This window comes from Micrasema longulum, unplaced genomic scaffold, assembly GCF_059751315.1.
Source record: "Micrasema longulum isolate JH-2025_06_02 unplaced genomic scaffold, ASM5975131v1 h1tg000115l, whole genome shotgun sequence".
Classification (NCBI taxonomy): domain Eukaryota; kingdom Metazoa; phylum Arthropoda; class Insecta; order Trichoptera; family Brachycentridae; genus Micrasema; species Micrasema longulum.
Genome location: NW_028277321.1, coordinates 254,329 through 268,321, shown reverse-complemented (window position 1 = coordinate 268,321; position 13,993 = coordinate 254,329). Strand labels below are relative to the sequence as shown.

General features: G+C 34.9%; 1 protein-coding gene across 1 annotated transcript in view; it reads left to right on the top strand.

Moving 5' to 3' along the window:
• The first annotated feature begins 3,252 nt into the window (after nt 1-3,252).
• The window catches only part of LOC148284489 (dymeclin), a 30,412-nt gene continuing 19,671 nt past the window's right edge, over nt 3,253-13,993 (top strand). Inside the window, 6 exon segments of the mRNA XM_088239378.1 lie at nt 3,253-3,324; nt 3,326-3,393; nt 5,615-5,761; nt 8,928-9,063; nt 9,777-9,955; nt 11,460-11,579. Of these exon segments, the coding sequence (XP_088095504.1) occupies nt 3,253-3,324; nt 3,326-3,393; nt 5,615-5,761; nt 8,928-9,063; nt 9,777-9,955; nt 11,460-11,579 (722 nt within the window).

Here is a 13,993-nt window from a genome sequence, read left to right as displayed (position 1 = left end):
GCGCTTCTCCCGACCCAGGCCGATAGCGGCGCACTGATCGGCACAATATAATATTACTGGCGCGTTTTTCAAATTTTAAATATAGTTACTAATATTTTTGATATTATTTTTTGCTATAATTTAAATGAAATTCTAGTAGGGTAGGCACTGCTTATGTGCCTTTATGGAACGCACGCCACTGCATATGCATGTGTATGTATGTGTGTATGTTTTTATATGTAAATTCAGTTAATATTTTTCTACGTACCCATATACCTATGTTGGTCCATTTCCTTAATTTTACTTATCATTGTATGTATTAGTTGTTCTTATGTTATCTTTAATTTTAACTAAAAATATTTCACTGCTGCACTCAAATGTATTTCTAATATATGTAAAAGCCCGTAGGGCGAGTAAACTAATAAATAAATAAATAAAATAAACAAAGAAGAAGAAAAAAATTGACAAAAGCATGTCAGATGTATTTATAAATCGACGCGTCGACGTTTGTTAGCAATGTTGCATCCCTAATTGCAGACGAAGTAATATCGATAAAACAGATTACTGCGTCAAATATAATAGCGAAATGTCACTGTTGACAGCGAGACAAATTCGTGGCCTCTGAAAATTGAAACATTTCGTGCCTATTAACATTTAGCTCCAAATTTTATGCTGAAAAACGTGAGTCTCAATTCCAAGTCTATGCGCCCCCAATAACACATCACAATTTAGATATATTGTAAGCAATACGCAGTATTTTACTCACACCGGTAAGCCGGAGTTGATAACTTCCGTGTGTATTTTATATTTGTATGTTCAAAACAATTCTGCTAGCTCCTGACGCCACTGCGACCTGTAAAGATCTATCGCGACGGGTCCCAGTGACTAGTTCTCCCCCCTCGAGCCCGGGTCTATAAAGAGCCTGGCTGCTGTGTGGAAGGCGAGAGTTTTCATTTTGCTAGATCTCCCCCTCGGCATATTCTAGAAGAGGTGAACGGTCGAGCGATAAAGAGTTTTAATCGTGCGGACGTTAGTGAAATCAGAGGATATTCTGTTAATGAAGCCAAGTAATTTCCAATATTCAATACAGGAAATCCGTAAAAAATCTAGGAGTACTAATGGACGACCATCTCTGCTGGCGAGCTCATACTAATGAATTAAGCCGCAAAATATTGTTCAGTCTACACTCACTTGGAAGGTTGCAACAATTCTTACCCATTAATACTAAATGCACTCTTGTACAAGCATTACTACTACCCATTCTAGATTACGCTGATGTTTCCATGACTGATTTAAGCTGTGAGCGACTCGATAAACTTGAACGACTTCAAAATACATGCATGAGGTTTATTTTTGGTCTTAGGAAATATGACCACATTTCTGATTATCGTAGACAACTGAAATGTCTCAAAATTAGACAGCGGGGAGACTATCACTCCCTCTCACTTTTGCTCAATGTACTTCATAGTCCTAACGCTCCTATATAGCCCCGTCAACGCTTATCAGTTCATGGTTTACCTCTTCGTTCTAATTCTCAGGGCACTCTCTTAATACCCATCCACAATTCCTCTTTCTTCTCTAACTCATATAGTGTCCATGCGAATCCACTGTGGAATCATCTCCCATCCACCACCAGAGATGTTACTACCGTATATCTGTTTAAATCACGTCTGAAGAAACATCTCCTTTCTGTTCCTTAATCTCTCCTCCTTTCCTTTCTCGTCTTTCCTCTTTTTTCCTTTTTCCCATTGAGTAATAGTTTTGATTTAAGGTAATTTATAAACAAATACATTTATTACTATCTTTATATATCTTTAGCTTTTTAATCTTTATTTTGTATTGAATATGTTCTGTAACTTGAATTATAAAAATAAAACTATTATTTTTTTGGTTGGTTGGAAGAAATTGCCATTGGCAATAAGCCCACCAATGTACAATGAACATTGTACAAAAGTTAATTAAATAAAATAAAAAAAATTCAGTGATATATTTACTATATTGTATATATGCTTGTATGTACTGACTATAAACTGTTATAGTCCAAAACAATTCCTAAATCTCTGATGGACTTAACTGTATAAAGTTTGGAGGTTTCTCTTAGGTACTCAAGGAAACCGGTTGTTTTGTTCTATGAAATGACATTATTTAGCATTTTTTAATATTCTTTTCTAATCTATAAGTTTACGCCATTGGTTAACCCTTCCTCCCCGGTGATGTGTAGCCAGTACACATTGCGTCTAATAACTATAATATCTTTATAAATATAATCAATATTGGGTTTAGATTTTCAGTATTCCTCCATTACACATTCACGTATCCACTGAAATAATTTGTTATTAAATAATACGTACTTATTACGCACAAAAAGCATTTTATCAGAAATCGGGGATAAATTACAAATATCATCAGTATACCAATAACACCTGGCGTTACACGTCCACTACATGTCCAGTACTAGCTACTTAGTAGCTCTCGGGAAGTTGGCGCGGGTGCACATTTTGCCCGAGTCGTTCGCGATACCCAATGGTTTTTTCATGTTTTAGCAGTTAGATTTGAAATATTATCACCTTTGAATTAAATTATGGTTAATTAAAGCCATCTTTATATATATATATATAATTCCTCTGTACGTGTGATGTCACTGTACTCCTCCTAAACGGTTAACAGATTTACGTGCGGTTTTCAGAGAAATATAGATCTTTGAGCTGTGCGTGCTTTGAAATGGCGTGATGGTAGTAGTAGCAAAACGAGGCTCGCACAGAGAAATTTATATTTTATAGGCCCAAAAATTTTTAATTATTTTTTTACTGATAATATTTCATTGATTCCGAACTTTAAAAAATTTCCTTCTTTTAAAAAACACGCACTATCCTGGATTCAAACTAAAGATATGAACTCTTTTTTTCTATGATATATTTTGTTGCCCTTTAATAATAAGGAATATTTTTATGTTTTTTTAAATATTTTTTATTTCCTTTTTGAATTACTATAAAAAATACTATATTATCTTTTACAGAATATTTTATTTCCTCTTTCTTATGTTACACAAAAATATTATAACTTTATTATAGGAGCAAAAATTCATTAACATTTTCTTGTATACCCACGAACCGGCCATGCCTTTGTGGGATTTTTGTTTACTATTTTTACTATTAATATGTATTTCATTGCTATGTAATTATGCTTTATTTTTTGAATACTCTGTTTTACCTCTTATGTATATTGTAAATAAACAATAAAATTATTATTTTTATTATTGATTGCAGATTAGCCATGGGTAACGGGGTCAGTCAGCTGGGGCAGGTGGAAAGCAATGAGCTGCTGAGGCGAGTTGGCCGGCCGGGTGCACCTCCCCACCCCCTCCCCCTTCTGGCCGCGCCTGCTCGCCTTCCACCTCACTCCGCCCACCTGCGAGTGAGTTACCGCCCCTTGTCTCGCTAGAAATTACAATATGTAAATGTTATCAACCATAAATGGCTTGTTTAAACATCTGGGATCCAAATTGCTCGCTAAAAAAACTAAGACCATTATTTACAAAACTCTCCTCATTACATATGGTGCCGAATGCTGGGTTATGACCAAAAGAGATGAAAATATGGTATTTGTATTTGAAAGACGAATATTAAGGAAGATATTTGGTGCTGTCAACCAAAACGGAGTGTGGAGGAGACGGTTTAATCACGAATTCGAGGCACTGAATGGCGAACCCAACATTGCACCATTCATCAAAATAAGAAGATTACAATGGTCGGGCCATGTGCACAGAATGAATGATAACCGCACGCCAAGAAAGATTCTTTATACCACCCCGGAAGGCAGGCGAAGCAGAGGCAAACCAAAATTAAGATGGCTGGATAATGTAGAAAGTGACATTAGAGCGATTGGCTTGACGAACCGGAGAAGAGCCGCAGGGTGCAGGAACGAATGGAGACAAATTCTGGAGGAGGCCAAGGCCCACAGCGGGCTGTAGCGCCACTGATGATGACCAACCATAAACATCAAGATATAATGTTTATGGTTGATAACATTTACAATATTATTTTTTTAAAATTTACCTGCTCTGGAGGATGCAGGAAAATAACTGACCTAATATTTTTATATAAAATCATTAATTCTAAATTCGATTGTTGCAAACTCCTGGATTTAATAAAAATTAATGTCCTAACACGTAGAACTAGACAAAATAGTCTATATTATTGTCACCCTTGTCAAACCGAGTGAGTATCTTTGTCACTCACCAATACTGCATATACACAGACTAGGAAATGAATGTACCTCTCATATCGACATTTTTAACTTGAGTCTCTGTGAATTCAAATCATCTCTTTATAAATATTTGATGATGTTCTAAAGTAACGATTAACGAATTATTTGCAAAAGCTACTTATGCTAATGATCTGGTGTTAATTAATTTTATATTTTTCTTTTTATACCCATGTTTTAATATTGTTTTTAATTTTTGTATATCTAACTAACTCATTATATTGTTATATTTTATATTGTAAAAGGCACTTGTGCCGTATAATAAATAAATAAATAGAGATAACACTCCATATAAATCCGAGCTAAAAAGTCGTCCCCAAAGGACAGGGATTGATCGGCGGAAATAGCAAGTATTGTCACGTCATATCACGTCTACTTTGACAAGAAAAATATTTACTACAATAAAAAGCATGGACTGTTTACATCGGTCTACTGTAAATTCTATTCAGTATGTCGCTCTCTTTCGCATACGCGTCACCTTTGTTTGTCGTTTCGCTTCACGCCCAGCCAACTGAGCAGGACAGAGACAGGAGATGACTCGCGAATTGTAACATATTAATAAGACGTTTTTTGACATTAAAATAGCTTTTTTATACAAGAATTGCTTAAGATTTATTTATTTATTTATTTACGCTTTATCAAGTTAGTTCATAACATCTTAAGAACTAATATAAAGTTTTAATAACATTACAATTTTTTAATCAAAATTTCTCAATAACATATTTTTTCTATAATATTTAGATCTTTTCTATTTCCTTTATTTCTTCAGGTAACTCATTGTACAGCTTCAATCCCTTGTACAATGAGTTTAGATATTCTGTTTTTCTCCTCATTGCTAATCTTATCTTTTTTTTACCCCTTGTTTCATATGTATGACATTGTTGGTTAAATTTTATTATTGTTTTTATTCTATTCATCCCCTTAATTATTTTATGTATAAAAATTGCTACATTATATTTAATTCGCTGCTTTACTGTGAGCAAACCAATTTGTTTGTGCATTCTTTCTACATTAGAATAGATATTTCTTTTGAATATAATCCTCATTGCCTTATTTTGAAGAATTTGTATATTTTTAATTTCTCCTTCATTAAATAAAAAAATAATAGAAGAACAGTAATTTATGTGTGGACATATGATTGTTTTATATATAAGTAAATAAAACAACTTTGTTTTTAACCACTAATTTTTATTTTTCACCGACCGGTTTCAAAGCAAACAAGCTTCTTCGTCAAGGTTTACGTAACTAATGAATTGATTCCTTTTTATTTTATTTCTATCATGTTCACTAAATACTACACGTGGACCCAATAAATCAAGTGGTTTTTTCTTACACGGGTGGTAATTTGATATTATGATTTTATTGTTTTCAGTGAGGAGCAACTGACTCTCGACAGATTGACGGAAACACGATTGCAAGAATTCATCGCTAACAATCCTCACTCCGGGAATGTGGCTTCCCTCGTCCAAGTATTCATTACGCGAGCTACGGACCTCCTGGCGTCTCCGGACGCCGACAAGTGAGTACGCGTCACTCCGGGGCGAAAGCCGAACTGAGAAGAGAAACACCATATTTTTTTTACAATTTTAAAGTAATAGGGGTCTATGAAATACTGTCGAGTAAAAAAATAATTTTTTCAATACTTATTATTAACATAAATAATATTCTTTAATAAAAAATTTTGAATACCCTCAATAACGGTCATTGCATTGACCTCACCTCTAATTCGTCACGATTCATGTTAATTTTGAATTTTGTTCGTAACCGTTAAATTTTTTATAGAAGATCGTCACAAATCTCGACGTCACTGTTATCAATGCCAAACATGTCAATATGTTTCTTTTTGGGTGATACCGGGTGTGTTGGATTTGTTCCGACGTTTCGGCTATCATTGCAGGAGCCATCTTCAGGGTAAGCCGAGTGAAGCTCACTCACTCAGCCATACACTCACCCACTCAGCTCCTGCAATGGTAGCCGAAACGTCGGAACAAATCCAACACACACGGTATCACCCAAAAAAGAAACATTGATAACAGTGCACTTTGTAGCTGCAAGACCATTAGTAATCTAGCTTCAATAGGTAAATGTTATTAACTATCAAATATCCAAATTTAGTAAGTGAGGTCTAGAATTCCAGCCGTCCATGCGCTCAGTAGCTGCAAGACTTGTTGTAATCTAACTTCTATTTTTATAAATTTGTTTTTTATTTAATTCTTTTAAATATCACTAAATCTCTAAAATTTATTGTCAAATAAAAAAAAAAAATGTAAATAGGGGCTAGATTTCTTATTGTCTATGCGCTCTGTAGCTGCAAGACGTGCTGTAATCTAGCTCCTGTATATCATAATTGGAGACGGGGAACAAGAATCCCAACCGTCCATGCGCTCTGTAGCTGGCAGGACGTGGCGGGATATTGATTTGTTGTACAGCGCCCTTGAGGTGATTTCCACAAAAACGGCGCTATATAAATTATCCAAATATATATATATAAACAACATTCTGCCCATGTTTGAACATCCACGTTTCCTCAACTCTTCCGTCTGTTGGCTTTTGTGAAGTAAAAGAGCTGAAACCTTTATCACGTGTGTGAGATTCATCTGGCTGAACCAAATCACCTACTAGGCAACGCCTGAAAACAATTTTTAATGTGTTCCCTCTCTGTTGAAATAAATTTAAATATGAATAACTCCCTAGGGAAGAAATCCAGCCAGTCTGCAAGCATTTGGACTCACTCAAATATTGTTGAATTATTATTTTCTTTAAGATATAAGTATCGCAAAATCGCTTATGATCCTCTCATTTTTTTTTTTTTTTTTTAAGCCAATCAACAGACTTAAGTAAGCCATAATAAATTGGCACGTTTAAATTAAGTAATACTTAATTTAAACATTCTTGATATCTACTTAAATTAACAAAGTGTATAATTAACAAAAGATATGTAAAATTATCTTAAGAGTCCCAATCAGAACTAGCTGTCTCGGTATATTTGAAAATCTTAATGTCAAATCTATAATTTATTATATAAATAAAACACGAGTGATACTTTAATCCACAAATTTGGAATATCCAGTGACCGGTTTCATCGCTTTCGCGACATCTTCGAGACTGGTATCTTTATTAAAAAGTTAAATGTATTTATACAGAACAGAGGTAAGGATACATAATTCAAAGTTATATGTAAGTGTGGTTTTGTAAATAATGATTTCTGAAAAACAAAGGGTAAAAAGTCATTAGTAAAATTATATTACAATGGGTAAAGTAATGGTATTGTAATATTATTTTACTAATGACTTTTTACCCTTTGTTTTTCAGAAATCATTATTTACAAAACCACACTCACGAAGGATGAGACACCAAAAATAAAATAAAATACTTAAACTCATTAAAATAGCATTATATCAATTCATTAGTTAACCCATAGAAAATTTGTTGATAATGATCCTTAAGATAAAAATAACTTTATTTAATTTACTTACATATAACTTTGAATTATGTATCCTTACCTCTGTTCTGTATAAATACATTTAACTTTTTAATAAAGATACCAGTCTCGAAGATGTCGCGAAAGCGATGAAACTGGTCACTGGATATTCCAAATTTGTGGATTAAAGTATCACTCGTGTTTTATTTATATAATAAATTACAATGAACTTCCATCAAGAATTTTCACTTACAAACTTAAATGTCAAATCTTTAAAACAACTTTATGTAAAAGCTTTGTTACTATACGCACGTAAACATTATTCTCTACCTTCCGTTACAAATACAATAGTTACTAGATACTCCACCCTGATGCTGCAAAAATATAACAAAATAAATACAACCTTCGGTCAAAGAGGATTGGCCTACTACTCGGTTAAAGTGTACAATCTACTTCCATTATCCATAAGGACAATTAGTAAGTTCTCACAATTTAACATTGCTATTGAGAAATGGATAGTGGAGGTGGGTTGCGCACGGATCGATGAGTGGATCAAGCCAAATAGGTAAAATGTGTGTACTGTTTATGAAATTTGTTCTATTGGTCTATATAAATTGGTTTGTTTTTTGTGATTATTTTAGTTTTTTATTGTTTATTATGTTAATTATAATTAGGTTAATTGGATTAATTACGTTTTTTTTATTGTTATTATTATGTTTACTTTGTTAAATAGCTAATCTTAGGCATGTTTCACATTTTGTAAAATGTTCCCCTCGGCACGGGACACCCCAGTGAGGGAACATTATTCTGTATAAAAAAAGAATACACACAATGTAAAAGTATAAATAAATATAGCATAATCTAGGCGGAAATGGCAAGTGTGACATCGCGAGTCGGGAGTCAGGAGAGACAACACCGCTTGCTTCTTGAATGCCTGCCCTTGCTGTAGGAACACATCGACAGTACCGTTTAGTGAGATTTCATTCACTGTTCTGAGGATCCTCGGCAGAGGGGAAAATAATTCGATGTTAGTTTTATAATTTCCCACAGATTTCTGAGCAAGGAAATCATGGGCATCTATATATTACAAGGATGTGGTTTGATTCAGAAGGCTCCCAAATGATGGAACAGTATTCCAGTATGTTGGGGACCAGTGTATCATACAATGTGCGAATTGCGGTAGTCAGAAGTTAGAAAAAACCTTTCCAGTCAACTCTTCGTAATTCCTCGAACCACGGTTTAATTTCTACCACCTCTGTTCCAGTGTGGTCCTTTCCTGGCAGACCCTCAATGCGCTGTTCATCGTCCGCTGCGTCGCCAAGTACCTCGTGGAGACGATGGAGGAAGCCACGCTGTGCCAGCACATATACTCCTGCTGGGAACCGGAGCACAATCACGGCGTGAGTATTCATTTTGTCCGACCAATTTAACAAATTACAACAGAGGTGGAGAGCATTTTGGAGAAGGGAATATGGGAGTCTAGGCATTTATTTATTTATTTGACGGACTTATGCAGTCCATTCTAACAATGGTAAATACAATTTCTTATCAACAATATTTTGAGTTTGTCCAAAAGTTTTGTAGACAAGGACTGGATTCAACTCCCTGGGGAGCTGTTTATATTAACATATTACAACAGAGATGAAGAACATTTAAGACAAGGTAATATAGAAATCTAGGCATCTACAGGGATTATGACCTGTCAATGGCTAGTTTAAGTGGCCGGTAAAGTGGTTTAAGTGGCTGGTAATTCAATTAGATGAATCTCACACGTTGTACGATTAATTACACACATTATTTATTTTGGACTCTTTTAAGCTATTTATATATTCGCAATAAGGGTTTGTTTTTTTGTTTTATCTCCACGTGTGATTGGCCAAGAGGCCTCATCTCAAATCAAAATCTTGAAAAATCACTACTCAAGTGCCACAATCTATGGAGAAAATACGTGAATGCGTGTTGATGAAGTAAAGTCAGACAGCGTTTTATCCCGAGCCTTCTAAAATTATGACACTTAACTCATGCCCAATGGGAATTTAGTCATTCTTTAATCGCCAGCTAATTTTAAATGACTAAATATAAGTAACTGGTTTTATGTCTTCTTATTTTCCAGGCTCTGCCGAAGCAGACGGTCGACGATGCCGATTGTAACGTAAGTTCCAGCGCGTCGCAGGAGACTCCCGACCACAGCAATGGCGGCCCCCAAACTAACGAAGCCAATATTTATCACAACGGACCCCTAGAGATGCTGATGGACGCACTGTTCGGCATCATTATCGATGTCCCGGTAACGTGAGTATTTTTATATATCAACAGTATTTTTAATTTGTTCTAACTTTTGCGGACAAGCTTTTCAGAAAGACCCCTTAACGCCCTTTGGTAATTCAATGAAATTAATGTTAGTAAATATTAATATATAGCCACTTACCAACTTTTCTGTCTACCGGTTTCGAGACGTAATCGTCTCTTCGTCAGGACACTCACTTCACCAACATGCGAATACTAAAATACACAATCACCGTCACCGTTGTACACATAGTATTTACGAAAAAGTGCATAAATTACATGCAGAGTTAAAGGGGGTGCAGAAAATGGACTTTAATTAAACAATGTTTGAGTATGTCCAAATGCTTGCAGACTGGCTGGTGTTTTCTCCCTAGGGAGTTGTTCATATTTAAATTTATTTCAACAGAGAGGGAAAACATTTTTGAGATGGGAGTATGGAAGTCTAGGCATTTACAGGGCTTATGACCTGCCATTGGCTGGTTTAAGTGGCCACTTTACACACTGTGTAACATTCACCATTCTGCCCATGTTTGAACATCCACATTTCCTCAACTCTTCCATCTGTTGACTTTTGTGAAGTAAAAGAGCTGAAACCTTTATCACATGGGTGAGATTCATCCTGCTGAACCACTTAAATCAGTCAATGATAGGTCGTAAGCCCTGTAAATGCCTAGACTTCCATATTCCCATCTCAAAAATGTTTTCCCTCTCTGTTGAAATAAATTTAAACATGGAGGTATTTCACAAAAAATAATATTCTCCTTTTAAATAATCAAATATCTTTTCAATTTAGCCCACTTTTTTAATAAAAAAATTACCAATCGAGTAACGTTCAGCCCCTTAGCTCCTCCCCTTCCTAATCCCCACCACCACAAATTCTGCATTTATCGCCGAATATTATCAACCTAATTTTAGTGCATGTTCGGACATGGTGGTGTCTGCGTCCCCTCTGACTCTGCATTACTAACATTAATTTAAATGTTTAACCACAAAGTTAATGATCAAAATATTGTAGTTATCAATATGATACAAATAATGTTTTTTTTACACTTTTTAGAATATTCCTTGATTTCTTAAAATCTTATCTTTCGTCAACAATGTTTGAGTATGTCCAAATGCTTGCAGGCTGGCTGGATTTTCTCCCTAAGGAGTTATTCATATTTAAATTTATTTCAACAGATATACCAGCCAGTGACAGGTCATAATCCCTGTAAATGCCTAGACTTCCATATTCCCTTCTCAAAAATGTCTTCCCTCTCTGTTGAAATAAATTTAAATATCTTATCTTTCGTTTTTATTTTACCCCCATCCACACCCGGGTGGTGCATAGACCATGTTAACATGATCGACAATTGCACAAATGACGCAAGAGAGCTCTCTAAAATTATGACACTTAACTCATGCCCAACGCGTATTTAGTTTGAACAGAATTAAAAATGTGACAAAAATAAATATGAAAGTTTTGCTGGAACGGCGGCGATATATTGTATGTTTTCTCCCTTCGTTGTAGAGAGGTGACCTTCTATCTGCACCTCGAAGCCATCAACACCCTTCTGGTCCTCCTGTCGGTTCACCTGTTCTCCCCCTCGCACGGACACACGTCCAACTTGGACAACTCTCAAATATACAGGTTACTCACAATTCTCTTCTACTTCCTATAATTAGTTATAATTTTATTATTTTTATTTCTATCCCTACAGAGATGAGGTAGATTTTTTTCAAATTCAAGGTTCAGGATTATGGATATTCGAGCGTTTACAGGGCTCATGACCTGTCATTGGCTGGGTTAAGTGGCCACTTTATGTAGGTACTACAACATTCCCCGTTACGCTTATTTAGCGAATATCCACACCAGGTAACATTTTTGGTTTTTGCATATATGCTACGAATCAAGAACCCATCCACAAGCGAGTTGGAAGCGCCATCTATGCGTTGATATTGAAGTTAAGTATTTAATTAGCAGATTACTTTATTTTATGTAGTTAAGACTCATCAGCCGAGTTCAATTAAGTACTAGTAAACGCCTGCAGATGACTCTGCAATTTATTTTTACTTATATTTTTACCAGATTTTTTATAACATTTTTTGGTTCGTGTACCTGCAATGCAGCCAATGACTCGAATATCCATAATCCTGAACCTTGAATTTGAAAAAAATCTACCTCATCTCCGTAGGGATATAAATAAAAATATATACCTACTCCCGTCTTGGGAGAAAATCCAGATTTGTGTGCAGGTACACGAACCAAAAAATGTTATAATTTTATTAAACTACGGGGAGTCTTAATTCTTACTTTTCTCATGATGCTCAAATTAGTAGAACGATAAGTTCACGCTTTTACCAGCTAAGACAGATTAAATGCATACGCAAAAATTTGCCGGCTGATGCCGCCCGTCAATAAAAAAATGCGTTTGTAGTGTCTAAAATCGATTATTGTAATGGTATCTACCAGGGGCGAACCGTCCATATAATCGATTATTCGCAGCTTACCATTATATTTCACTACCAATAATAATGTTTTATAGTAGTTTTAATTATAGGAGAATAAATAAAATAATCTATATTTATTATAATTAACGTCACTGTTTATATCTTCCTCAAAAAATAAATATAAGCTGCTAAATATATGCACCCAGCGCATTGCCCGGTTCCGATTATGCCAGCTTATTTTTCAATACAAAATGTATACTGTATTTAAACATTCAAAAACCCAGTGCGTATATTTTCCTCGCTAAGTTCACTCGCAGATTACAGATATCATTTCAAGCTTCTCTATTTGAAGAGTAGCATTTCGAGCGTTATTTCCTAAAGACCATTTTCGTTTGATAGTATTCTGTTGACATATGACGCCAGTTTTTTAGGCCGCGCGTTTTAGCTAGTGGCGCCCCGCTCGGTGTCGTCAATTTCTTGCATTATTCATTCTCAGTTTAAAAGTAAACGAAGTTGACAGCCGGCGCTATTAATTGTTGTTTGTTTGTTGGGTTATTGGTTAAAATTATTTTGATTAAAAATAATTAGGTATTGCGTCTTCTGTTGCCAGCAGGTGAAACTGGAGCTGGAGAGATGAAGTTGTTTTTACACAAAACCATAGAAAAAGATTCCGTGTACCTGTATATACTTTTTTTATATACGCCTCCACTCATTTGCGAGATTACTTATATGTATGTATTATGTATGTACATGCAGGTACAAATTATGAAAAAAATTAAAGCTTACCTATAAAAAAAGTCACCGTTCGCCACTGGTATCTACACAGGTCTACCGATGACTAAAATGACTCGCCTACAGTCTGTATTGAATGCCGCCGCGAGATTTATTTTTGGAATCTCTAAGTTCAGTCGTATCACTCCACCACTTTGGGAATTACACTGGCTACTTCCGCAGAGGGCAGAATACAAACTCTGTTGGCTTATGTATAAGTCACTGCACAACTCTGCTCCAGAATATCCAAGGGAACTCTGCATTCCAGATGAACTAGCTGACAGACGTCTTACTTAGAAATATCCATTGAAGGAGTTACCGAGATACAGTAAACCCCTGTTTTAAGTGTAAAACCGAGGAAAACGTTAATTACTATACTAAATATACTGCAGAAAAATTGTAAGAACTGTCATCATTGGGTTGAATGATTTAATGAAAAATATATTGTATTTTTTCAAGCAATATTTCAATGTGTTAATTTTTTGAATAAAAAAAATACATGTTTAAATAATTGTATCTAGGTACTTAACCTTAAAAACACGAAAAAAAAATTTGAATTAACAAAAAATGCATACATCGATTTTTCCCCTAATATTGAGAAATTTTATTTATAGGGTATCACTTTTTTTAGTATGGCACCACAAAATTTCAACTGTCATTTACATCGCGGCAAAACTGTTTCACACTTTCATGATAACTGTTTAAACTATCTCCTTTTCACATTATGTTTATAACTTCAAATAATATTTCTAATTTTTTTTATTTTCTGCACCGTAATTTATTGATGTTAAGACTTTATTCTTCCTCAACTGCATGTCGCTATTTAGTAAAACGACAAAATTA